At 48.3% G+C, this 27,085-nt stretch overlaps 4 protein-coding genes across 4 annotated transcripts; 1 reads left to right on the top strand and 3 right to left on the bottom strand.

Moving 5' to 3' along the window:
* Positions 1-13,544: 13,544 nt before the first annotated feature.
* Positions 13,545-14,273, bottom strand: LOC129582377 (uncharacterized). The gene has a single exon (XM_055473890.1). The coding sequence runs from the start codon at positions 14,217-14,219 to the stop codon at positions 13,668-13,670; it is 552 nt and encodes a 183-aa protein (XP_055329865.1). The 5' UTR covers positions 14,220-14,273; the 3' UTR covers positions 13,545-13,667.
* A 1,914-nt stretch (positions 14,274-16,187) lies between these two features.
* LOC129582204 (uncharacterized) lies at positions 16,188-18,727 on the top strand. Its single transcript, XM_055473652.1, has 3 exons — positions 16,188-16,409; positions 16,498-16,574; positions 17,149-18,727. Exon 3 carries the CDS (start codon positions 17,386-17,388, stop codon positions 17,971-17,973), a length of 588 nt encoding a protein of 195 aa, XP_055329627.1. The 5' UTR covers positions 16,188-16,409; positions 16,498-16,574; positions 17,149-17,385; the 3' UTR covers positions 17,974-18,727.
* An 87-nt stretch (positions 18,728-18,814) lies between these two features.
* Positions 18,815-20,095, bottom strand: LOC129582203 (uncharacterized). The gene is made up of 2 exons (XM_055473651.1): positions 19,926-20,095; positions 18,815-19,784 (listed from the first exon to the last, which is right to left on the bottom strand). Exons 1-2 carry the CDS (start codon positions 20,036-20,038, stop codon positions 19,013-19,015), a joined length of 885 nt encoding a protein of 294 aa, XP_055329626.1. The 5' UTR covers positions 20,039-20,095; the 3' UTR covers positions 18,815-19,012.
* Positions 20,096-24,567: 4,472 nt separating this feature from the next.
* Positions 24,568-25,932, bottom strand: LOC129582286 (uncharacterized). The gene is made up of 2 exons (XM_055473779.1): positions 25,721-25,932; positions 24,568-25,644 (listed from the first exon to the last, which is right to left on the bottom strand). The coding sequence occupies exon 2, from the start codon at positions 25,537-25,539 to the stop codon at positions 24,931-24,933; it is 609 nt and encodes a 202-aa protein (XP_055329754.1). The 5' UTR covers positions 25,540-25,644; positions 25,721-25,932; the 3' UTR covers positions 24,568-24,930.
* Between the last annotated feature and the right edge of the window lie 1,153 nt (positions 25,933-27,085).

Here is a 27,085-nt window from a genome sequence, read left to right as displayed (position 1 = left end):
TGTTTTAAAAATTATTCGCTCCGGCTCCCGTGCTCTCGTGCCGGTGCCGGTAGAGCTGGAAGCTCAAGGTGACCTTGTGAAAATAATTTAATAGTCCGGTTGCATGGAGAAAAAATCAGAAAATTTAAACTGGTACCTTTTTAGATCAGCAAAATAAAAATATTTAAACTATTACTCCTACAAAACTAGGAAAACCAATAATATTAGCAGTAACACAAACGATGCTGCTAATGGATGGCTTCGTTTCAATAAATCGTTTACAATTTAAAGCGCTAAAAACATGGGCAAAATAACATAAAAAACATGAGCAAAATAGAACAGGGCCCGCTAAGTTGTTAGTGGGTGACCCAACTGGCACCAGTGTCCAGCCTAAGCGTCCTCTCGTGGTTGATTACAGTAGATTCGGATGGTTTTTCGTTACGAAAATTCAACAAAAATTATCTGTAAAGTCAAAGTGAATGCGTTCGACTGCACGAACCAAAACATCTATTTTTTTATAAAGTTTTTGTTATCGGGCTCTTCAGATTTATCCATTCTAAGTTAGCAATCCGCAAATCGGCCGTGAAGGTTAGAACCCAAGAAACGCGGAGGCGAAGCCGAGGCTGTCCAGAGCACACGGCCCGCTAGGTGAACGAGTGACCGAAATACCGCTGCTGTCCAGAGCACACAGCCCGCTAGGTGAACGAGTGACCGAAGTACCGCTGCTGTCCAGAGCACACGGCCCGCTAGGTAACGAGTGACCGAACTACCGCTGCTGTCCAGAGCACACATCCCGCTAAGTGAACGAGTGACCCAACTCCCATAGGCATCGATAATCTATTGCAAGCGTTCTTTACGTTGAAATTTTCTACCTCGTACCCTCAGAGTCGGGATGGAAAAGTTAACATAGATTCTCTTCTGAGTGAAAGTGAATGCATCTGAGTGCACAAAAGCCGTAAATTTACTTATTATCCTATTTACGTTTTAGCGCTACTTTCGGACAGTTTTGTTTTGCTGAAGGAATAAGATGTTAACTAAACAGCTGATCGAAATCATCTAAATAAACCGGCCGTAGACTGGGGACCACAAGAAACGCGGAGGCGAAGCCGAGGCTGTTTCTTGTTGTAAAATACGACGATGCCAACACATTTTTAATGCTTACTTGGCCCATCCCGACAGCGTTACACGCTAAAGGCAAACGCGGAGATGATCTCTCTCGGGTACTTGTCAAAGTTGTCATCATGTTATATCTGTAGCAGTTTGTAGGTTGTGGCTGTCACTCTTCAGCGGCACCGCGACATTTCGCCGCCGACAACTCGTCGCAGGACTTTTGGTCGCAGACATTTTGCCGCAAGGTCATTTCGCCTTGCGACGCTTCGTCGCCGGACATTTAACCGGCAGGGCATTACGCCGCGAGACATTTCGTCGTCCGGCCGTTTCGACGCCGAGACATTTCGCCGCAGGGTTGTTTTGACGAAAAGTCCAATTCAGCAGGAAAAAATTTTAATTACGAAGGCTAAGAACCATAAGAAAGCCCTAAGAAACCTAAGAAACCTAAGAAATCTAAGAATAACCTAAGAATGACATAAGAAACCTAAGAATAACCTAAGAATGACATAAGAAGCCTAAGAATAACCTAAGAGACCTAAGAATAACCTACGAATAACCTAAGAAACCTAAGAACAGCCTAGGAACGAATAATAAGCCCAAAAGACCAAAAAAATCTCCCGAAAAACCAAAACAACTTGCGCAAATTAAGCGTGTCGAATGGTTTTGCGGCGAAGTGTCCGCGACCAGACGTCTTGCGTCAAAATGTCGCAAGGTCGAAATGTCTCAGTGCTAGTTGTCCCTAACCGAAATGTCCCAGCGTCAAAATGTCCCGCGGCGAAATTTCTTTTGCGGCGAAAAGTCGTGCGTCGAATTTAATTGCGGCGAAATGTCACACTCCCAAATGTCCGGGTGCGCTCTTCAGCGTACTCGAATCCGTAATCTTTGACCATAACAATTAGGACCACAACAAATATTAAGTGCCCTGTGCAATTATGACTCTTAATAATGTTTCAAACAAATGAACGATGCAGGGAAGACGTAGGGACACTAGGGAGAGAATTATCAGTAAACCGATCGTGTTTGTCTACTGTTAAGAAAAAACGATAGAAGCAGGCTGCAGCCTGTCGGTGGCCAGCCGACCACTAGCTACAGCTAGCTCACCACAGATGTTCTCGAAACAGTAGATGGAGCGGCAGCTTTAAATGAAATTTTGTTGATGTGATGAACTGCACATGTTTCATTTTTATCTGTAATGCACACGAGTTTTATGAAACAGAAATCTTTACTGGACACGAAAGCAGTCACGAATCGCGACCACGTCCGGTTGAATGTGTACAAGGCTTCAGCATGACCGCTCGGGAACTTTCTGAACGATACCACACCCAAAATCGCTGTGGGCCGGCGTCTCGAAGTACCCATCACCAATGTACACCGTTACAATTAACGGTAAAATGGTGTGTGCTCTGTAGCTTTATCGTACATTGCGGCAGTATCCAAACAAGCGTGGGCCGCCGCGCCATGGCAGTGCTGTATAACAATTACCGATATGTTTGCCTTATGGTCTTGTATGGATTTTCCTATGGTCTGATGGTCACAGTCTATCTTACTGCCTTTCCCATGCTCTTGTTGCCCAGATGAACAGAGTATCGCTCTGATATTCATTGTCAGTACTTAATACTAACAACGACTGATTGTCAGACTAGGTATTAGGGCGATTGCCCGATGAGTTGTTATTGCCGGCTTCGGTCGACACTATTTAATCTTATGCTTCCCCAAAATTATTTTTGCAACCGCGTGGCTGGCCTTCTTCGGTGTTTACGGTGGATACGGGGTGCGGGTTGATATCGTGGCAGCGGCCATAGACGTACTGGCGCTCGTATTTTATTTGTAAAGCGGGGGAGAACGTAGCGCAATGGCTACGTATTACGTAGCCATTGCGCTACGTTCTCCCCGAGTATACATATACGACAGTTTACGACCGTGGCCCAGTCGCTGGATTGGAACGAGGCCACGCAGTAGACGCAGGTGCCGGTGTGCCTGGCCACTCGGTCGTGATGTACGGTTACCCCGCACGACGGGGCGCTGCCAATTCGTGCGGGCTAGTCGTGAAACACGGTGTCCAACTTGTCGAAAAAAGACCATCCAGTCCAAGATTACAACAACGATGTCGTTGATCTACGTATGTTACGAATATGCCTTGAAAATGGGTCACTTGGATGTGCTGCTCAGGTCAAGAAATTAATTACTAAATTGAATTTACTAACTAATTAAGTCAGCATTCTGGCTCTTTCCCAAGGAGCGAACATGACGCCATCAATATAATCAGTAAGCAGAAGATCCTGGGTTTCGAGACCTATTGGTGGCTTTTTTATCCGCGGTCCTCGTCCAACTTCCGTTCCAGGAAACCATGGTGGTGAACCGTGGCTTCCTAGAACGGAAGTTGTATATCGCCTCGAATCCGTAGATAATGTCAGTAGAGTTGAGCGATGGAAGTACGATCAAAACCATGCGTAAGGTCGTGCTTGCTGTAGCAAACCGGAAACATCGCGCACAACCTCACTTACCCATGGCTTTGATCGATGTTTTGATGAGCAGTGACATTTATTCCTGGGGGATATCTACGCACAATCCACCGTCTTCGATACCTGAAGAAAGATTAAAGTTTTAAACGAACGTTGTCCAACTTTAAGCTGCTTCCCCGGCTTCGCAAGGGATATTTGCACTTGCCCGAACCGTCCAATTATCGATCGGCGGAAGATCATCCCGGCTGGCCAGACGTGTCTTCAGGATTGTCGGCAGGGTTTCCGCCATCCACTGCGCCGGTTGCGCGTCTTTCGAGACTGACGAAAACAAACATGCAAACCTGCTCTTCAACGCGCAGAGGAAACCGGCAGCAGTCCGGCAGACCGTCTCGGCCCTGAACGGGTTAAACCCAGCTTTGCTAGAATTGCGTCGTAAACGTGTTTGATGATGTGCCGGCTCCATCAGAACAGCGTTAACGCGGTCAAACGGAACGAAATAGTTAGTGTAAAGCACGCTACAGCACCGCGACATTTCGCCGCGGGCAACTAGTCGCGGGACTTTTGGTCGCAGACATTTCACCGCAAGGCCATCCCGCCGCGCGACGTTTCGTCGCAGGACATTTTGTGACGTTACGCCGCGCGACTTTCCGTCGCATGACCTCTTCGACGCAAGGAAATTTCGCCGCAAGGATATCTTGACGAAGCGACATTTTACCTATCAGATAAATGATTTGCTAAGATAAATAAGACAGCCCGAAAAGGGAAAACTAAAAACAAAACCAAACGAATAACCTAAGAAACCTAAGGAGTAAGCAACATAAGAAAACCTAAGCAAACTAAACAAACCTAAGTAACCCAAGAAACGTAAGAAAATCTAAGAAATCTAAAAAACCTAAGAAGACCTAAGAAAGTCTATAAAAAGCTGCAAAATCTATTGAGAATTAAGCGCGGTGAATTATTTTGCGGCGGTTAGTCGCACCGTTCCAAAAGCCCCAAGACGAAATGTCCGCGACCAGACGTCTTGCGTCAAAATGTCGCAAATGTAAAATGTCTCAAAGCGTGATGCCCCAAACCGAAGTGTCCCAGCGTCCGAATGTCCGGCGGCGAAATGTCTTCGCGGCGAAAAGTCGCACGTCGAGTATGAGTGCGGCGAAATGTCACACTCCCAATTTTTGGTTTATAACTCTTTATTAATAACCAATGGACAAATCAGGTGGAAGAAAACTAAACACATTACATTTTTCACAACAGCAAAACTTCGTTTAAGCTATCCTCTCCGTCTATAGTGCCAAGAATAGATGCTGCATTTCCGCGCTGAATTTCCAGCGATAGCCGTTGACGCAGAAATTCATGCGATCGACGCTCTCCGGTATGCTGCTGCAGTCTTTTGCCCAACTCTTTCACAATGGCGATAGCCGACGGGCCCCAAGGACCCATCGTCTCAAAGGCGATCGGAGAAAAAATGTAGCGCCCTTGCAGATAGGCATACAGTTGGGACTTCCTTTCTTCCGCTTGAGCAGCAGCAGCGCCTGCCGTAACCGACGTAGACTGAAGATGGGAAAGGGCCATTGTGTCGACGCACGTTACATCCCAGGCCAGGCACATCCCCCTTTTCCAAGCAAACGTTGTACAACCGTCTGGGCGTTGATCTGTAGTGGAGGACGTGCCGCGAGGTTCAAGCTTAGCTGGGATGCCAGCTGAAACACAAGCCCGACACACGATACTGTTTAAACCTCCGTGTCGCGCATGTCTACCGGCCGAGTAGCTGCACGATAGCCCGTGGTGCCCGAGCTTGTCAACCAGTTTATGGCATTTGGTGCAGTTATGCGGCTCACAAATATCCGCTCCAAGACGCAGGCCAATTGAGATTTTCATCGTATCGTCGTCGAGGAGGTTGCCGATGTGGGCTGAGGGAAGCGCGTTCAGCCAGATGCCTGCTTCCGGTCTTGACTGTGCGAGTAGGCGGGCTGTGTTAACCCGATCATGGCGAAACAAGTCCATTAAGACTGAAACTAACACATTACAGAGCGGCAGGTCCCACGTTTTTTGTAGTTTCCGGAATGCAATTTCTGGGATTTCCGATTGCCGAGCCTTCGTTTTCCACAGCTGTATTGCTTCTGAAGCGTCCACTGCCGGATGATGGGGAAGCATCGACGATAACAAATCAAATGCGGAGTGAATCGAAGCCAAGAAGGCTGGGAGTGATAATTCTTCCGCACGACGTATGCCAATACCTCCTCGACTAACCGTAAGAGTCGCTTGTCGCCAACATGGGTAGTCGTCATGGTTCACACGAACGTTACTTAGTTCTTGAAAACATGAACGTATAGCCTCGTCGATTTGGTAAAGCTGGTTGGGATTTTTCCAGGCATTGCAACATCTGAGCACATATATTAGTTTCGGGGCGCCCAAACAATATCTGAGTAGATATAGTGCATGGTGGCGAGGAAGAAGTTGCAAGCGTTCACAGGCTGTCTTTATGGCGCATGATTTCTCCGCAAGTGTGTCACCAATCGCGTCGTCCAGAACCGGGGCGCCTAGCAGTGTTAAGGTGGAGCTGGACATCACACGGAGTTGTGGATGGTGCGAAACAAAGTCCTCTACAACTTCCTGCCGTTCACTTTCAGTGCCTCCTGATACAAAGAGCTCGCACTTAGACTCATTTATTTCCAGTCCAATGGCACGGGCGCCTTCAATAACCCGAGTAAAATTTTCTGCTACTGTCGCCGGCGCTCCGCCCAGGGTTCCGTCGTCCAGGTACCAAGCGTTAAGCTCAGTACTGAGCGTGGCTATTACACGTAGTCGTGCAAGGCAAAATAACAGGGGTCCCAACGGATCGCCTTGCTGTACCCCAGACTCAGATGACAGCATCGTCTGATCAATAAACAAGGACGAATGATGCCCATACGCCGACCAGAAGAAAGCATCGTATTCGGGGAAGTGGGTATGAACAGCATCCAAAATTACGTCTCGGGATACAGTGTTGAAGGCAATTCGAAAATCTATCTTCAAAATCGCTTTAATACTTTCCGGTGAGGACTCGACGAAATGTCTGGTAGCGTGGACGATGGCTTCGGCCCCTCCCCGGACATTAAAGCCGGCCTGGTGAGGTGTGAGCGAAGCGGTTGCCCGGTCCGCTATTCTGGTGCAAATAATTTTGGCGATCAGGCGACGCAGGGACAGGCCAACCGCTATCGGGCGCAGCCCACCGTCCTTCTTGCGCAGCGCCAGTAATCTGCCACCAAAGAAGATCGGCCGTAAATCAGCAGGTATTTTACCGTGTGAAACCAGCGTCAGCACAGAGGCAATGGCTTCGCAAAAGGGTCCGTTAAGTTCATCTAGCTTTGACCCCACCAAATCCAACAAATCCCAATCCCCTCCCAATTGTCCGGGTGCGGTCCGCCGAGTTCATCACGCCGTGCCGCAAAAACTTCCAAATGTCCCGCATGTGTATCCAGCGCGCTTCGACTGTTGTGGAGTCAAAGTGGATGAAGGCGTTGCCGCCACATGTCGCCACTATGGCGAACGGCGACCGTGTTGTGATAGCTGATTCGATTGGCATCCGCCAACAACGGCTGAAACGTGGCAGTGGCTGAAACGGCGGCATCGCACCTTGTTAAGGCGCATTTATTGCATTTTTTGCCAGAAGACAATTCCATCGAAATCATAATCTGTTGAGAATTCTCGTAAAGACATACGCTGGCACGGTTCGAAGTGTGCTGTTAAGGACTCTTGGGTTTTCTTATTCTGGGTTTTCTAAGAAAAAATTAAGGGTTCTACGTATTTGATAAAATAAAGTACCGTACCTGCTTACGTGATCCACGTGCGCAGCGTTGTTGAGCAACGGTGAGCCTGCGCCTTTCTGTAGAGATACATCCCGCCAAGTACTGTACATCGGGAGAGTGCATCGGGATGCAGCTTTCTTTATGGCGAAACTGAGGATTGTTATCTTACCGAACTACAATAGTAATTGTGATAAGCTCTGAACCTAAGCAGTACTTGCTTATCTGATCTTAATTGGACTAACGGTAGCCAGAGACTCAGAATTCAATGGGTCTTCAATAATTTTTGAAAACCTGAATAGAATGTTCAAAGACCAAAATAGGGACAACCACAAACGATGGCCATTTTATGGTGTTTATTTTTGTCCAAAAAGGGTTTAAAAGATCACTTCCCCCACTCCACGAGCGACTGGTTATATGGATGCACAGGCTTTTTTTTATATTTACACTCACAAAAATTTCAGCGGATAGACGTGCTGCATCACCTGAACGTTCAAGCTGTGATAACCGTCGCTTCCCTTAAAGAGCGTACAAACGCAATGAACCAGTAGTTGTTTTCCTGGTGAATATCAACACAGCTAACACAACCTTTTTCCATATCGAGACTGCAAGCTAACTGATCAGACAGAAAGGGATGCAACAGAAGGGTTGAACAGATAGCGAGAACCCGCAAAACGAGTTTACAACGAGATTACCAACGAAGAAGCGTGTGAAATTTATCGGAGGCGTGGCCAAGGTGACTACAGATAGTGGAAACAACAGCTCTGGTCATAAGACATATCTCCACTTTGTAGCGAGGCCTTATTTTTGTCCGCAAGCTTTTTGTAGGATCTCTGGATGCAGGTGACATCTGGGCATTAATAATCAGGATAATAGTTCCGAAATGGAGATCGAGCGTCGATGCATTTCCAGCGCCTCACACGCGGAACACCTCGTTAATCCCGTAAATGGCCATTTTGCTCCAGGTGGACACATCCTCACACCGCAGATCGACGCCGTCCCACACTTTTGCACTTCCGTCCGCGTGGAACCCGCTGAACCTGCACAATTTAACATGATGCTGCACAGTGGGTTCGTTTCAAGTAAATCACAAGCAGACAGCGCATTGTACTTACATTAGGAGGTAGTTGCGGATGCTCTGCCACTCCTCGGGATAGGTCAACGTACGCAGCCAACGCGCACGCACAGCCGTGACCTTTGCCAGCATATCGTGCGTCACCGGCGGGAAGTTGTCGTTGAGGGCGCACATCACGCGAGCCGTCATACGGAACCGGCCTTCACTGCAGCGCAGAAGCAGTTTCGGAATGCTGATCTGCAGCTGGTCGATGGCCAGTTCGTGTATTTCCGGCAGCATCCATTCCCGCTCGTGCGCCGGTAGGCGACGCGAGGTCACGCCGGAATGGGGGTTATAATAGAGGTTATCCCCGAAGACTTCGCGCATTTGGCGACCGAAAAGACGGGAAGCGGTCCAGTTGTGCAGTAGGACGAAGTTGCACATGCCCTTATAGTGCGTGATCTGCGTCGCTGCCCCGTGCTTTAAACGCGACTGTTTCTGCCGTGGCAATCCCAATGGCTGGACGTCACAGTGGTCTTTCAGGACCAGGATCGGCAACTTAATTCCCACGGTGTGGAAGACTGCATATACAAGGAGGTAGTGGTAGAGCGGCGGGAAGACTATCAGCAGAGTGAGGCTGGTTGTCGCCGCGTTGATGGAGCAGCTGAGCAGAGCGGCCGCTTTGAAATGATTATTCGAGCCCGTTAGAAGGACGCATTTACTGCCGTCGGCTCTTAGTTCCCAATAGCTTTCGAAGGAAATACTGACGCGTTCCCTCATTTTATAGCTACTCAGCAGCAGCTGCCATATGGCACACACTCTTTAAAAATACACACAAACTACTGTATTATTTTAAAGTTTAAACCAAACACCATCTACAATTCTCTAGACAATAACCGGTCTGAACGGCAACTGTAGCACTCCCCCAAATGATGCAGACTTTTTTAAAGAACTAGGAAAAATTACGCTGTGTACGCTTTTAGTAGAGGAAACACGAAACCCTACCGTTTGGCTTTCATCTGTGAATGTAGGTCCAAATGCGACAAGATGTCGCTCAGTAGCGAAGGTGTCAAATCGCAGATGCCGGCAGTCCACATCGATGGGGCAATAATATTATAGAAATCTGAAAAAGAATTTGCGTGGTGTCGCATCGCAACCATCTTGCCCACACCGTACGTATTGTATATCGGCAATGCCCAAGCGGTGCAGTTTTCACAACAAAAAATTCCTTGATACCCCGGGCAATGCCAGGTTATTGCGTATTATCAAGGTCACGCTGCTAACCGTCTGGTTTTATCACATTATCCGGTGGACAAGGAAAGCGTATATAATACATCTTTTTAGGTTTAAGAGGCATCCTAAAATTATTATATTTAAACATTTTTCAAGTGAGGGAAATTGATCCTGACTGAAATGCACTTCCACAAATTTAACGTGGTGGTTTATGGAAACTGACCACAGTTAACGTAGTTTTCTTAGGCCATTCTTAGGTTTTCTTAGGTTCCCTAGGATAAAAAACTACCGGCCTAGAGATCGGCCTCACAGCTACAGCTTGTACAGGGACCAACCACATGCGCCATGTTCCGCTTGCATAGACTACCATGTTAAGTTTTTGAAAACATGTTTCAGTCAAAATCAATTTTCCTCATTGTAAACATGTTCAGACTGATTCTAGAATGCTTCTTGATATTAAAAATGTGTAGTAGAGTCGGTTTGCTTGCCCAACGCATAGTGGGGTTTTACCAACCGTCTTCGCCAGAGGTCAGTGTGCCTGCGTGGTACGTTCGATTGTCAATCGGCGGTAGATCCGCTCGGCGGTTCAGATGTGTTTCCAAGATTTTCAACAACATTTCATTCATCCAGTCCGTGGGTAGCGCGTCGGTTGCATGGTAGGCGATAAGAAATATACAACCGTCCCGTTCAATGCGCAGATGAAACCGGCAGCAGTCCATTCTATATGTATTAGTTGCTGCCATCCTGGCGCGAAGAGCGTTATCCACATGTCTGACAATACGAAATTTATCGGCAGGCTCGCGCAGAACGGCATTCGCTTGGCCGAACGGAATGAAGTGTTTGGTATAGAGCAGACCGCTGCGGCGACCCAGCAAGGAGGGTCCACTGGGCGGCAACTCACTGGCCACTTGGCACAGGTGGACCACATGAAAACCGGCGTGCTGTACCGGAGCGTTGTTCGTTGTGGACGCATCAGTTCGGATGTGAAGCATCTCGTAACCCGCGTCACAACTAAAAGCCGTGTTGAGGATAACGGCTGGTCGGAAACGGAAGGCTCCGTTGTCTTCATCACGCAGTGCCGCAAATACTGGAGTGTTTGGGTGACCTTTACTGGTAAGAATTATGTCCCAGTAGGATGGCAGCGGCCAGACGTCTCGTAAGTGCATCCAGCGCGCTGCGGCTGTTGTGGAGTCGAAGTGGATGAATGCGTGGTCGCCGTTAATATCCTGAATGTATCCCAGCCACCACGTGTCGTCAGCGTTGCGCACGACAACCGTGTTGTGATAGCTGATCTGACTGGCATCCGCTAATAGCGGCTGAAACGGCGGCTTCGCTCCCAGCGCGAACTGAGGGGCCTACAGATAAAGAGACACTACATAGAGACAGTCGCTTAAAAATATTTCTTTTCTTCTGGCTGGACTTCAGAAAGGCAGGATGCTTACTCACCAAATGACCCATTCGTGGAAGCTTTCCTCTTGTGTTGTAAATGCAGTAACAAGGTAGCTGAGACGCGAGAGAAAAAAATTCTGGCGTGAGGAGGGAATCGGCTCACGTACAGCGACAAAGTCTTTCAAGGATTTTCAACACTTTGCGCCGTGGTGCAGTGGTGCTGCCTAGGCAGATCTTACGACGTAGCCGGGGTTCGATTCCCTACGTAAGCAGTGCTTACGGGCATATGCTGCAGCAGATTTATTGGGCATCTTCACTCATTCTAGCTTGCGAGATACTGGCTAACTAAATGATAATTGGCAAAGAATACGAGTACCGCATAGGGTTAGGTCGACCAAAAGTCATGCAGATATTCTGTAGCCGCTAAACGAACTTGCACCACAGAGTCTGGTGTACGGAAAAATGCAGGCCCAATATACATACTTTGCTCCGTGCAAAAATGTTTTTGATTTGAATTATTTTCACTTCGATGCTACCGCCGTTTTACATGTTTTGCTGTTCATTGCTAGTTTTTTATTCTTTGCAACGCTAGATAATTATTAACAAGAGCACAATGTCAGAGCTCTGATATTTTTCTGTTTGTAAATCTGGTTTGTTGTTGTTTTTGGGGTGCCCGTGGCAGGGGCAGGCAGCACCGAGTATAGTACTAAAATTTGAAAGGTAAAGTGTGGGCCACCCCACCCGGTGGGAGGAAGGCTCGTGCTCAATTGCTGATCTGCGCCGCCACGCAGCCCGAGGGCGGTTGGAAGTCAGTAGCCTTCGAGTAGCCGGGAAGTCGTGGCTGCTCCATAGCAACGCGTGCTCCTACTGTAATTTTTAATTAGGGCGCGTTTGCAAACCGTGCTGTCTGCAAAGACGGGTGGCACATGAAAATTAACAGAAAACCAAGGTCTACAAAGCGAAAGACACATGCATGATAAAAAAGAGTAGTGTACTCGGTAAATTCTGCGGTCAGTTAGCGGCCTCGGTATTACAGTGCGCCTACCATGCGCCAATCTTTACGTGATACGTAGCGTATGCGTAGTTCTCATTTTGGCGCACTGCGCAATTCCTGTAATTGGTGACGTGCGAAACAACGTCTACGGCGGTTGCCTTCCCGGCGCAGATCAGCAATGCCGGGCCAGTGGCAGGCAGCGGCCGGATCTAAAAGTGGTGCAAGTTCGTCTAGCGGCTACAGTAACGTGGCTACGCGCAACTACTGCCCGTAGGCCGTAGCCACTACACTACAGTTTCATTATTTCGTCCTGATACTAATATACTTACTAATAGCACACATAAATAAAAGACACAGCCAATCGGCTGATGGAAGTTTGGATCGAACGCTTTTCCCTGGAACCTCCGCGGATGGAAAGCCGTCACTTCCAGTCGGTCTGGACAGCATTGCAGCATAACCAGACAGTATCCCGCATGATGGAGAATGCCGACGTATTTAGTATTTACCTCTGCGCGATTGTTGGTTGCATCCTCACCGGAATCGCGTGCTTGGTTGTCTGCTTTGCCCGTATCTATATTCGGAAATCTACTGGAGGATGCCCACTTACAAATTGCCGTGGCGCGGCGGTTAGGAGCTCCAGTATGCCAGAAGCATGTGTGTAGGTGCGGCAGTACCGTAGACAATCTCGGACACCATGGGCTGGTTTGCAAGCTGGCGAAAGGAAGACACGGTGTCCAGTCCACGCCGTCTTGAACGAAGCAACCAAGCGGGCGCTGAGTTCGGCAAAAGTGCCCTCATCACTCGAGCCGGTGGGCTTAGACAGAGGCGATGGAAAGCGGCCCGACGGAGTGACAGCCTTCCCATAGAAGAATGGAAAGCCGCTAGTGTGGGATGTTACCGTGGCAGACACATTTGCCCAAACTTACATTGGCCAGACGTCCAGGGTGCCGGAGAGTGCAGCGGAAATGTGGGAAAACCAGAAGTTGGGAAAGTACAGCGGCCTGGCAGATCGCTACATAGTTCAACCGCTGGCTTTCGAAACCACGGGAACATTTGGACCGCTGACGAAGAAGTTTTTTAAAGATTTGTCGAGAAAGATCTGTGACTGTACAGGCAACCCTCGCTCAGGGGAGTTTTTGCGTCAGAGAATTGGTATCGAGATCCAGCGAGGAAATGCAGTGTCTGTTCTCGGTACTTTTGGTGACATGGTTGAGAAGGGAGATTTGTATTTTGCCTTTAAATTAGCTGAACGGCAATGATGTCAAGGATTGTTGTTCTTGTTACTTGTGTAATGCGCGGTGTAATTATGAATAAAAATCTAAAAAAAATAGCACATAAAACCGAATACAGTATAGTTTATTACTTCTTTAAGTGTTACTTAGTAATCCAAAAGTCCCTAAAAAACGCTAGTCGATAAATAAAAAAAACTAGAGTACAAGTATACACACGCTGACACGCTGTATCAAAACACCATTTTGGCATTTTCCCTGATAATCCTGCTTTCATAACACTAAGATCTCTACTTCTAATAATATTATATCAAACTTACACTAAAGAAAAAAATCTATAGAAAATCCCAGCACCATAACATCACAGACGATTATTTTTAACAACCAGAATTAGTAAGTGTTACAGTGTCACGCAATCCTGAATTAGGACAGACATTACTGAGAGCACAAATACGCCAAATGCGACAGACCAGGATGTTCCCGGAGGAACTCCTCGCGCGTCAGGAGCTGCCAATCCCGGTACTCAAAACCCGGACACTGTCCGCAGCCCACGAGGGTGTAGCGTCCGCGGGTCTCGGCCGACAGGGGCTGCAGCGCCCGTACCGTGTACTGGAGGTCCCCCTCCGCCGGATCCCCGCTGAGAACCACCTCCTGGAGGTCGCCGGTGGGGCGGATGGTCCGCAGCGTGAGGGCGTCACCTCGGTGGAAGTACCAGGTCTCGTCGGAGAGGAGCCGGTGCCAGGCGGAGTGGTCCCCGGCGGTCACCAGGAAGAGGATGGAGGTGCCGGCAGCGTGGCAGGTCGGCGGGGGGTAGCGTTCGAGGGCGGGTGACTGCGGCAAGACGGTGTCCTGGCATTTGTACAGTTTGCGGTACCAGCCGCCTTCGGGGTGCTTCTTCAGCTGGTAGCGTTGGATCAGAGCGCGGATTTCGGGATCGTCCGGCAGTGGAGACGAGTCACTGGTTGAGGCGTTGGCTGTCTTCTGCATGTTCTCCTGCGTGGACTGAGCAGCCACGCGTTACAGAATAAATATAACTATTTATTATTTACGATGAGTGCATGTAGGGGTGTACGAAGAACAAGAGTAACTGTTTAAATCACGGAAATATTTTCGTGTGTGGCGCATGCCGAATTGTCAGCTTACGGCTAGACTGCTAGTTAATTCGACCAGTGTCCCCTCAGGCCATGTACGTCTACCGTAACTCATACTCAGATGTAATATACATTCAGTGGCTTTGCACTCATATACGCAATTATACGGTACATCGCGTATATATACTCGTACATCGTAGTTGTGCTCGTCTTCATTAATATCACTTAATAACGACTTATACACAACACGCTACGAACGCAGCAGCATCTGTCCTCCTGTTCCACGGTTGTCAAAACGCGGGAACGCGGAAAGCCGCTGGCCGTCGATGTGACTTGCGTGGACACACTTGCAGCCTCTTATATCGATCGCACCTCAATGAATGCCGGGGCCGCAGCTGAACATGCCGAAAGAGCGAAACTTTCGAAACAGCTGGCTGCAGCCACGGTATAACTTCATGGCGGCAGCATTCGAAATTTACGGACCGTGGGGAGATGGAACAAAAAGGCTTGTGGATGAGGTTGGAAGCGGTATGGCCACCGCCACAGGCGAGAAACGTGCGAAAGAGTTTTTTAGACAGCGGCTCTCTATCCAGATACAACGGGGGAATGCGATTTGTGTAATGGGTACAATGCCCGATCAGGATAGCATTGAGGAAGTGTTTCTGTTATGAGATTAATGTTTTCTAGTACTAAGTTTGTACTTGTGACATGATACTTATTAAAGGTGTTACCGTATGTTGTCAAAAACTTGTGAAGTACTGTAATATACATGCAGAGAGCAATATACATGTACAGGGTTCAAGCAGTAATATAGATATACATATATATGTAATATACATGTACAAGCAGTAATATACATAATCTTTCGAATGCACTCATTTTAATTGATTACTATTACAACTTACAACACGAGTACTTTTATAGTTTCCGAAGCTTTTGTTAAAAATATACATAATTATACGAGTATACATGCAATATACATGTACAAGCACACAAGTATTACACAGAGCACAACCGGTCAGTGATGATCGCGATGATGGCAGGATTAATATTAACGACATCCCACGCAGCTAACATGCAACTCCTCTCCCCAACCGTACACTCGTAAAGCGCCATAGGGTTGCCGGCGGACTGCAGAACTTTCGAGAAAAGAACACAAACCGTAAATCACAACAAACTGAGCCAGTTAACTTTTGCATCGCCAAAGTCAGCTGACCAACACAGGCCTGTAAACGTCGCAGTTCTTCGTCAGTTTAACCAGTCTACAAAAATAGCTGTCTCGGGGACCATTCGCGTGATCACCGTCGCTGACACTCATTAATCACTTTCGGTTCCCTACACTTTCTCGCCCTTTACGTCTCACCCAAGGTCAAACGTGATCGCATCGCCTGTTTACATGAAGAGCGTCAAAGCGTGAAAAGTGAGCGAAAGCGTCAAACGCGTAACTGATAAGAAAATTGTCTTGCGCGCAGAATCTGGTTGACAGGGGTAAAAATGGAAGAAAAGCGTAGAAGATTTTTACTACTGTAATAGTCACGTTATTATGATTAATTCCTTGCCATTGCCGGGTTCTTGTGCGGTTTTGCTTAACCTTGGATAGGACGTAAAGGTTGGGTAAATTTTAGAAAGCGCGGTGATTAATGGGTGTCAGCGACGTAGATCACGCGAATGTGCCCACGACGCAGCTATATTTGTAAAGTGGGTTTAGAGTGACGGAGGACTGCGATGTCGGTAGGCTGTGTGGTTCATCTGAATTTGGCTATGTCAATCGGCTTAATTACTCGTATAATTACTGTACTGAAAAGCTCTCAATGCTCTCCTCGTAAAAGCATATATGCACCGACGCTCCTATATAAACTCGTACGAAGACTGCAAATCCTGCAGTGGCGGCAAGCGGTTGCACATCCACTTTGAAAATTCCCATCTCGTTTGAGCTGATGATACGCCGCCCTACTACTTAAATTTTTTTCTCTGCGGACCATATCGCCGGTATTTGAACCGGTAATTCATTTACAAGGATTCCGTGGAGGATACGGCGGCAATACATTACGCTGACAATCTGTGCTGAACGTTGCTTCATTGTCAGGTAAATCATCGATCGTTCTTATTTGCGCTGTGCTCTGGCCCTGCACAGATATATTTCCTGTTGTTGACATTTTCTGCTGGGATTGCAGTTGCCAGTTACGGGGCAGGTGGAGTGGTTCGGTCAGAGTAACTAGGTCGTTGCGCGTTGGTCTGTCCGATCCGATCGGTAAGAACAATTCTTAAGAATCCATATCACCCATCTTGATAGAGTACTCTGTATACCGCATGGGCATATTGTGCAGCATTTTGTAGTTACCGGTATACCCGTTAGAACTGCCGGTCTCCTGTAGCGTGTACATGACCTTTGACTAATGTCATTGGTCGTGCCGAAATTTGATGCTCTGATTACTGTTCTAATGTCATCATGCTGGCTCCTTGAATAAAAAACCTCTCCATGCGCGTGAGTACTGCTTGTTGAGTGCGTATGTCTTCAGTTGCTGTTAACACTGCTCAGGTAGCCTTGTCTGCTGGGTGCCGCCATCGCTCTTAAACAACACTGCACGTGTGATTCTGTGAGCGGCCGGCTCGGTCTTGACCTTTCCATGTTTAATTATAGCTGTGGCCATAGCAGTGTGTAACATTAGCCCTGCAACAGCATCAGGCTACTTAATGTGCTTATTGTGCAGTTAGTATTAGTACAGCGCTTTAATTTGTGTATAAGAGAAGATGCCTTACCAGTTAGAAGCTGTGAAACCTGGGAAAGTAAACAGTCGATGCCGAATTCTATTATGCATTGGCAGGAGGCCCCACAAGCCACAAAGTAACGCCTCATCCACGCCCTTCACCGGCTCGCATGGGTGGCGCCGGCTCCAAGCTGATCAGTCCCAACCCGGTGATCAACATTACCAGTCCCTGCCACTGCGACATCCAGAAGAATAAAGGCGGCACCGGCCAGAACAACACCAAACAAGCCAGTCCCTCGGCGCCACCCCCCAATTCCTGGGCAGCACCCAAGCCGTATAACTAACGCAGCAGACATGTCTTGCTGCAAGTACTCCGTGTCCAAGGAGGAGCATGCCGGCAAAACCAAGTGGGGAGGCTCGTGGGCCGGCCGACTCTTATTTGACCCATCGGCCGGGAAAGCGTCCGCGACGTTCATGTACCGCTGCCACTATGACGACTTCTGGGATATGTTCAACGCCATCCGGGAGAGCGAGGCGGTGCGCTACGACGAGAAGGTGCTGGCCATCTCCACCTACAACTGCAAGATCCAGGGTATGGAGGGCCCGACCGCGGCGGTGGTGAAGCACAGCTTTGCCATCGTGGAGACGGACGACTGGTACTGGTGCATCGACAAGCACGACGAGGGCATCAATATCCAGCGCAGCAAGAGACGGGCGGACCTCAAGCGCAGCAACTGGAGCGAGGAGCGGGAGTGGCTATGGATCATCTGGGAGGATATTCAGCCGGGCACGCAACGGACGCTGGAGGATCTGCTGGCGTTCATTCGATCCGAGCTGAAAGACACGTACAGCATTCTGCGCAATTGCGCCGAGTTTGTGGCCGACACGATGCGCTTCTTAGGAATCTGCCCGGAAATCCGCGGCTATTGCAGCATACAGTAGTATACTCCACAATTGCTATTAGCATGCCGGTAGCAACATAATTGTTTTATGTAACTGTACAGTACTATTCTGTAGTGTGATCGCGACTGTGTAGAATATAGCTAGTTAATTAATTTAATATACAGTAAAACCTCCTCGTACGTACACTCCCAAGATACGTACACCTCTCACTTAAGTACGAAAAATTCTGTACCGAAACTCTCCGTAGACTACAGTACAGGGGGGAACCTCTACGTGACGTACACCTCTACGATACGTACACGTACACTTTTTCTCTGTACCGCCTAAGCAGTAAACTGTACGCAATCACCTCGAACATACGTACACTGGCGAGTAAGAATTTGGTTTTTTTAAAATATTCGATGGAAAAATCGTAAAGAAACAAAGAAACTAGCTTAAAATTGTACGTTGTCTTTTGTTCTGAACTGATTCGGACGATGTTTTCTGTTCGAAGTGTGTGGGAGAAACTTTTCCGCCTGCTTATATGCTGTAAAAATATTAAAATTTGTGTGAACTAATGCAACATGTACCTTTCCGAACTGCACGCTGTGTACAGTGAAGTTGCATGCAGTATACTGAGCACTCCGCAGTGGGACAGTCCCCTCATTATACAGTCGCCCCCCCCCCAGGGGGCGTTGGGGGTGGCGATTCTATGTTACGTACACCTCTGAGTTACGTACGAAATTTTTTGAACGGAGGTGTACGTATCTTGGAGGTTTCACTGTACGGCTTTTTATCGCTCGGTACGATATGTCCGTTTTTGTAATAAAGAAGCGGCATTTGGCGTGAAGGACTCTTTGGCACTCTTAATAACTACTACCACGCCACCAGCTTGAAAATGTTAATCAATGCGGGAAATATGCGGTCAGGCAGTGCATGTATTACGTACGTATTCGTGGCTAATACAATATAATTACACGATACCATGCAATGAACCGAGTAACCGTAACACAACAGTTAAAATGCTTTCGCCGGTTGATTTTGTTAGTACCGGTTACCGGTATTGACATGAACATTGGCGCGGATCCAGCGCCCATCATCAACTATAATGGCACATGTGCAAGCGCAGCCCGGTTCCCCGTTTCTCCCTGATACAGGCAGACCCGGCACCCGCGACGATACTATCCGCCGTTTCCGCGTACGGCGAACAATACGGATCGGGGTGGTTGACATAGGAGCCGTTCTCCGCATCCAGATAGAGCGAGACCATCCTGGCCCGCATTCCGACCACTTCCTGGCATGCGCAGTGCCCGCCCAACGGGAATAGGATAAAGGGCCGCTGCGTAGGCAGCACCACAGGATTACCGGGAGCGGAGTCGTTGCGACAACAAAAATAATAACGGGTAAAGTCCGGGAGGTACTCCCCGGTCGGGAGGAAGCCGCGCGGCCGCGCCCGCCGTAGCGGCGTCCCGACGTCGTCCAGGCCGACGACGCTCCAGTGGAAGCCGGCGGGGCAGTGGTCGAAGCTGGTCCGGGGCTGCGCGTTGAGGAGGCAGTAGGAGCCGGGCGGGAAGGCGGGGTTGAGCGGACGGCAGTCGTCGTACCAGGGCTCGTCGGAGGGATTCCGGACGCAAAAGTGGAGGGTCACGGCTTCCTCCGTGATGTGGGCGCCGAGGAGGTTCTGCTGGGAGACGGAGGAGCTGCCGCCGAGATGGTGCATCACTTCCCCGGCCTCCCAGATGCCGCCGCCGGGGCAGTCGGTCACCGGGCGCAGCAGGGCGAACCGGGCATTCGGCCAGCAGTCAACAGGTGCCGGCACATTCCTGCTCGCGTTGGCCGCCACCTGACCCGCTCTCTCGGGCTCACCCACGCTGAATGAAGACGTCATTAGCCAAAACACCCGTTGAAGTATATTGTGCTGTATATGTATTCGGGCAATAGCCAATTAACAGAACAACAAGCCGGCGCTGGTAGATGCTAATTAAAAATTTCGACATTGTGCTTGTACTGACCTCTGCCGTGATGATGCATCGTTAAGCGTGTAATTAGGCTGAGCATAAAAGCATGTAATGCTCAAGCATAATAACAACAGGGAACAGATCATACCCTTCTTTCCTCCATACATTTTTCACAAGAGGTCGAATTCAACTTTTTTCACACGCCGCTTGTGTGAACGGTACGATAGTCATTCTACGACTACGATCTGATTTGAGAGGATTTTCAAACATCATTAATTGGCAACGGCTGCTGCGCACGGTAACGTACCGCCTCAGTTCTCAAATAGAGTCGCATACCGGCGGTTTGGAGGACTTTGGACAATCTTGATACAAATAGAGTAATTTACTCTTATACTGGTGCTTGTTGAGTCAGTTAGTCAGTGATCAATCAACACGCGGATATCCGGATCGTCCGGCAGTGGAGATGGATCGCCGGTGAATATAGGGTCTGCTTTTTGCATATTCTCCTGTGTGGAAACTTCGGCGCAATTAACTGCAGTCAACGCATTTAAAGAAAAAATTACGAGGAGTACGTACAATGGCGTGCGAATAATAAAGATAAAGGTTTTTTCATGGCGAAAATATGTTCTGTTTGTGTCGAATAACGCCTTGCGGCTAATTGATTCGGTCAGCGTTCCCTCAGGTCAGACCGGATGTTCATTTAAGGGATTTGGCCCGGTACATAGCACTAAATTCGTGTACATTGACGGGATTATCCGCTTTCGTGCACTTCCAAACACTTTTTTGAATGGCTTTTTGACATTATGTAGCCAAATGATTTGTTTTCAGAGGCGTGAAGTCCGTTTTCGCGCGCAACATCCGGTTCGGGAGTTATGGCTGTCAGACAAATTCCAAAAAGTTTAACTGCATTCAGGTGTACCAAAAGTCTCATTATGGACCGATCCATTTCAGATTTTGCAAGTAAATGCACATAACCATGAAGATCGTTCTTACACCGATCCAGACTTCCACGATTGTTTTCCAATTTTTGAAATTCATTTTGAAATTTGAAAAACATGCTACAACAGTGGATCGGTGTAAGAACTGTGTTGCGGGAGAAAATGTAGTACTCGGAAGCAACTACCAGTACCAGTACGAGAGTACCGATTGCCTGGCACGCGGTGCATTTGGGTACGTATACATGGCCACCGTGACGGAGCGTGGCAATTTCGCCGGGGACGAAACCGTCGCCATGAAAGTTATCCAGCTGGATACTGTACAGCCAGGCTGCAGATGAATTCGGAGTACTATCGAAAACTACGGGACAAATGTGAGTTACTGTAGAAGATGCAGCATAACCACTTGGTTAAGCATCACAAAATCACTATACGCTTTCCTAAACGAAAAGGAACGCTCGTTTCCGTGGAACTGATGATGGAGTACTATCAAGGTATTACAGTACATTTTCCAATATTACAGGACTGCTATAAACTTCTATTAATAACTCTGTTCCACTTTATCGTACAGTCTTGTGATTATTATATTGGCATACCTGGGTTAATTTCGTCATAATAATTACTTTTATAGAAAAAGATTTAGCTTATCTTCTTAATAAATTAGGACAAGACGGCAGCATGCTGAAAAGACAGACCGCTACACGGTATACGCTGGAAATTGCACAGGCGCTGCATTTCTTACATCAAAACCGTATCATCCACGGTGATTTGAAGCCGGGTAACATACTGGTTAGGCGGCTGGGACACCTCGGAGATAAGGTGATACTCTGCGATCTGGGCGATATCGTCTGTATGCAGAGCCATGTCACGTGCTCGGCAGACATGACCCATGCCCGGAGGACGATCCGCTATATGTCACCGGAGACGCTGGAGAAATTCACCCTAACCGAAGCGGAAAGGGTCGGACACCGACCGCCTGGACGGAAAACCGATATCTGGAGTTTGGGTTGTATTGTAGTGAAGCTCGCGCACTGCGTGCTGGGAAACCACCGGGAATGGCTGCACAATGCCGACGGCGACATGATGGAGGCAGGGGAGGAAACTCCGGATAGCCGCTATGCTATCATGATCGTCGACGGTTATACACCGGTTATTGGCACCCTGGCGCCAACCGCTCTCGCTGAATGTGGACGTAATTGCGTGCAGTCTATTAGTGACTGTCGAAGCTCTGCGGATAGCATAATCCAGCGGCTGACCGAGAAAACACATAATCCCCAGGATAATGTCATAATACTGCAACGTGTCTTTGACGGTTCTATTAAATATTCGCTGTACGCGCAGTCGTACCATCCGGCCAGCACCCGATTGTGGCAGTTCCCTTTGCCGGTCAGTCTGCGGCGTAAGCACTTAGGTCAGGTGATTGGAGTGTGGAGAAACGAGGTGCTTTGCCAGGTCACCGACATGCACGATGGCAGCCCCTCACGGGTGTTCCACACCCTGGCATGGGACGTGGTTAGACAGACGTGCCGCTCAGTTTCTATGGGTCACCAGACTTCGCTCATCAAATGCCCTGTGGTAACTGGGAGCATGCTGTGCTTCTGGGATATGAGGTGCAGATCGTTCAAAACAACGGATTTGCTGCAACACACCGGGTCCGCTTTGCAGGAACTGCCGGTCGGTCCAAACTTAAACCGGTGAGTGGTGTGTAAAATGTAGTGCAGAACTAAAGACGTTGATATTGCTAATTTATGCGCGTTAAGGGATTTGGCCTCGTACATAGTACCGAATTCGGGTACGTACATACACGGGAACTTTTGGTACACCTCCACGCGTTTAAACTTTTGGAATTTTATTTCACTAATAACTCCCGAACCGGATGTTGCGCGCACATATGGTTTTTTCGCATATGTATACGAATCCTTTGGCTACAAAATATCATAAAGCAATGCAAAAAAGTGTTTGGGAGTGCGCGACAGCGAAAGTTGCCGTGGATTATATGAATTTGGTGCTATGTACCGGGCCGAATCCCTTAAATGTGCTCGGCTGGCTGTTGCAAATGTTTCTTGGTTTTCTAAAGTTAACATTCGATCCAGTTCTCACTTTCATTAGTCCGCTATTTACTGTATGTGGAAAAGAGTGTTTTTTTTTAAACTTTCAAAGCTTCGAAAATTTATTCAGATTGGCGAAACGATACAGTCACAAGTTCCTATAAAAGTGAAAGATTTGTACTGAATGCACAGCCTCAGCCGACTACTGAGATAGCGGCCTAATCACACAGAACATTTCTGATTAGCCGATACTGGTGCTGTTCCATGACAGAGGCCGCGTTCCCGCGTTGGATGTCAATGCTGATTCGTTGGCGCAGAAACTCCATCGCCCGTACCGCCTGTTTCTGTTGTATCATCTACCGACTTCGGTGACCAAACGAGAGGCGTCCGGTCCGGAGTGTTTCGACGCCAAATGCACGGGACAGGTAATCTCGGGTGAGTTCCTGATACTTCGCCACTTTATCCTGCTCTGCGCGTTGCGCGCTGCCCCGCTTGCTTCGATGATGCCGCGATGTGTGACAAGGCTACCGTGCACACAAAAGAGTGTTAAAATAGTACGGTTGCCTAATAAACGATAGCCGGTCTGCAGGATCCGGCGTATGGAATGCGGAGTGCCCATTAATCAGTACATCATTTTCATCGGTTCTCCCGTTGCGACATCATCCAAGTTCATGTACGTGGAAGGCTTCAACACCGTAACGAGCGAATGGCACAGCCTGCCGCCGTTAGCGGGCCGTCGGTGCGCCTTCGCCACGGCCGTCCTGCAGAACTACGTCTACATTCTGGGCGGACGGTCGGTGGTCGTGTGGTCGGTAGAAACGTTGCGGTCATGCGCCCGTCTGAACATGACAACGCGCACATGGGAATCCTTGCCATCCTTGCGTCACGCCCGCAGTAATCACTGTGCCTTTGTTACCGGCAACCGTATCGGTGTGTTCGGCGGCCGCATCGAGAACGACTATGCCGTGTCCTTGTCGACGATGGAATTGTATGACCCGCAGACAAACGGATGGACTAGCTCGAGAATCACCAGTTTGGATAGCGCCGACGCCCGCGTGCTCTTCTCTAGTTACGACAGCCAAACTATTGCGTTTCGCCCGGCGTTGGAAGAAGAAACGAGTGGTGACATTTAATGTACAGCAGACTGCGAGAAACTGCCGGCATGTGACGGCCGTATCGAGTTTGATTTTTAGAACAAGCTGTGCTTTCTCTTTACGCAATGCTGCTGGGTATCCTTGTCAAAGCGAGCCACTGGGACTGTCCGGTATAGACAATACGCGGCCAGACGGCATGACTCTCGTCCCTGTACGTGATGGCAAAGCGCTCGTTTGGGACGCTGCATGTTAGGACACAGTAGCCATAACGCATGTGCGGGCAAGAGCGAGTGCATCCGGCAGTTTTGCGCTTTTGGCCGAAAACAATTAACGTCGTAAATACGCCTTTGTGGAAAGAATGGGATATCTTCTTTATCCCTTGGCGGTCGAGACCTTTGGAACTTTTGGTCCGGCATTTGCGGAGCTCATTCGTTTCGTTGGCAGAAGGATTCGCGACGCGACAGGGGAGCCTCTTTCTACTACGTTTTTAAAACAGAGATTTAGCCTAGCTGTTGTAAAAGGAAATGCTGCTGCTGTTATGGGCACTTTGGGTATGCGTTCTAAGATGACGGACAGCGCTAACGATTTTGGTTGTTTTTTTTTAATTTTTAAATGTAAATCATTTTGCATAGTATTCTGCGTATGCACTTTTTATTGTATTGATGGCTTTTTCCGAAAAAAGACAACATTTAGTACGATTGCCAGGAAGTACCTAGCCTATGGCTTTCTATCATTCTGTGAGATACTTCTAAGTTGCTTTCATAAAGACACGCCATTCGGCGTGAAGGATGAGACATATTGTGAAAATATCAATCCAGTTGGAAATTTGCAGTTACATTGCACTTTCTCACAGTTAACTGATGAATTAATAAATCAAAATAATAAAAAATGCGTACGCCGGTTAATTTTGTTAACACCGGTTCTCCGTTTACGGTTTTAACATGAGCGTTTACGCAATCAGATAATTCGGATCCCGTGTTCATCATGAACTATAATGGCACATGTGCAAGTGCAGCCCGGCTCCGCGTTTCTCGCCGGCACAGGCGGGCCCCGCCCCCTCAACGGTACTGTTCGCCGTCACCGCGTACGGCGAACGATACGGATCGGGACGATTGACATAGGAGCCGTTCTCCGCATCCAGGTAGAGAGAAAACATCTTAGCCCGCATTCCGACCACCTCCTGACAGGCGCAGTGCACGCCCAACGGGAAGAGGATAAAGGGCCACTGCGGGGGCAGCAGCACGGGATTAGCCGGCGCGGAATCGTTGCGACAACAAAAATAATAGTGCGTGAAGGTGGGCAGGTACTCCCCGGTCGGGACGTGACCTCGAGCCCGCGGCCGCCGGATTGGCGTCCCGACGTCGTCCAACCCGACGGCGCTCCAGTAAAAGCCGGCGGGGCAGTCAGCGAACCGCATCCCGGGTTGCGCGTTAAGGATACAGTATGAGCCGGGCGGGAAGGCGGTTCTGACCGGACCGCAGTCCTCGGACGGGTCCAGGACGCAAAAGTCGAGGATGACGGCTTCCTCGGTGATTGCCACGCTGAGCAGATCCGGATGGGAGACGGAGGAGTTCGGACCGAGACGGTGCATTACTTCGCCGGTGCCCCAGGCGCCGCCTCCGGGACAGTCGGTCGTTGTGCGTAACAGGGCAAATTTGGTATTCGGCCAGCAGTCACTGGTAGCCGGAACACCCGTCTGCTGAGAATAGATGCATGAACTGCTATAACATAACAGCAAGAATACACAACGGATTAGACCAAGCTTTCCGTACATTTTTCGTAACAGACCAAATTCAACTTGTTTTTGTCACATGTCAGTTATGAGAACGGTGTGATAGTTTATGAGTTATGAGAACTGTGAAGTATTGTATAAGTAATACTTTAATAGTTAATTAATACTACATAATTAATGATGTGTACAGCAACTGCGCAGCAGGTAGAATGACAGGAATATAACAGGAAGACGTATGAAGTAAAACAGTAGTTGCTAGGACAGCAACGAACACGACAAGAACGGTGCGATAGTACGTGGCGATCGCTTCTCGACTGCGATCTGATTATGGGACGCGTAAATATGATCGCGGTCGGCAGTTGGCAGCCGAAAATCGTGGCTGTAGCGTACGGTAACGTACCGTCTTAATACTGGTACATGTCGGCGGTTTGGAGGACTTTGGACCATCTTGATAGTTGATACGGATCATACTGGCGAGCGGGACTTTTGTATCTAGTAGAGTAAAGTAAGTATTGTAGACAAATACCTTCGTTTTATGGGAATTAGATTGATATAGTGACCACAATTAAAATCGTAAAAAGATTTGTTGAAACCTACATATAATATAGTATTTCAACACAGTAATTATATAATATGTACATGTACATATGACCGCCACCGTCACACCGCCGCTGGCCAGAAACGAGCAAAAGAGTTTTTTTAAGCAGCGGCTCTCTGTGCAAATGCAAAGAGGGATTGCGTTTTGAGTGATAGGCACAGTTCCCGAGCAAAGAGGAAGTGTTTCTGTTATAAAATCTGTTTCACATTGGTATCGTGATAATTATTAAAGGATCACTGTCTTGTACTGTTGTATCTGCATGTACATACAGTAATACTGGGTAACAGTTACGAGAATTATCAACACGTAAGAAACTGACAATTTTTGCAACTGCAAATGCGTAAATTATTACGTAGTACATTCAGTACACTAAAGGAATGACATCAGACATGTGTTTCCATCGCGGGAATCCGCCCACTGGGCCGCGCTTCCCCATTTATGGCGCTTTTGCTGACGTGCCAGTGTGCGAGCGTATATAGGGGGAAAAATGAGTCTAGCCGAACCAGTCCCTTGTACTTCTGGTGTAAGCCAGCTGATGGTTTACGTTGTGGCTAGACGGCGTTTTATGTACTGTACAGCGCCGCTATTAAGATTACGAGGACATTTGGGTGCTGTGAACATACCCTGCACGATTAGGCTGCGATGAACAGCCGGCTAAATTTATAGCCGTTTGCATTCAGACTGTGATAACAGTAGCGTTGCGAGCTACGGCTAACCAGCTGTTCATCGCAGCCTAATCGTGCAGGGTATGTTCACAGCACCCAAATGTCCTCGTACAGGTACTGATAACAGGTAAGCAGCACTCGT

This window comes from Paramacrobiotus metropolitanus, unplaced genomic scaffold (genome assembly GCF_019649055.1).
Source record: "Paramacrobiotus metropolitanus isolate TYO unplaced genomic scaffold, Prichtersi_v1.0 Parri_scaffold0000007, whole genome shotgun sequence".
Lineage (NCBI taxonomy): Eukaryota > Metazoa > Tardigrada > Eutardigrada > Parachela > Macrobiotidae > Paramacrobiotus > Paramacrobiotus metropolitanus.
This window is presented reverse-complemented; position numbering and strand designations above follow the sequence as displayed.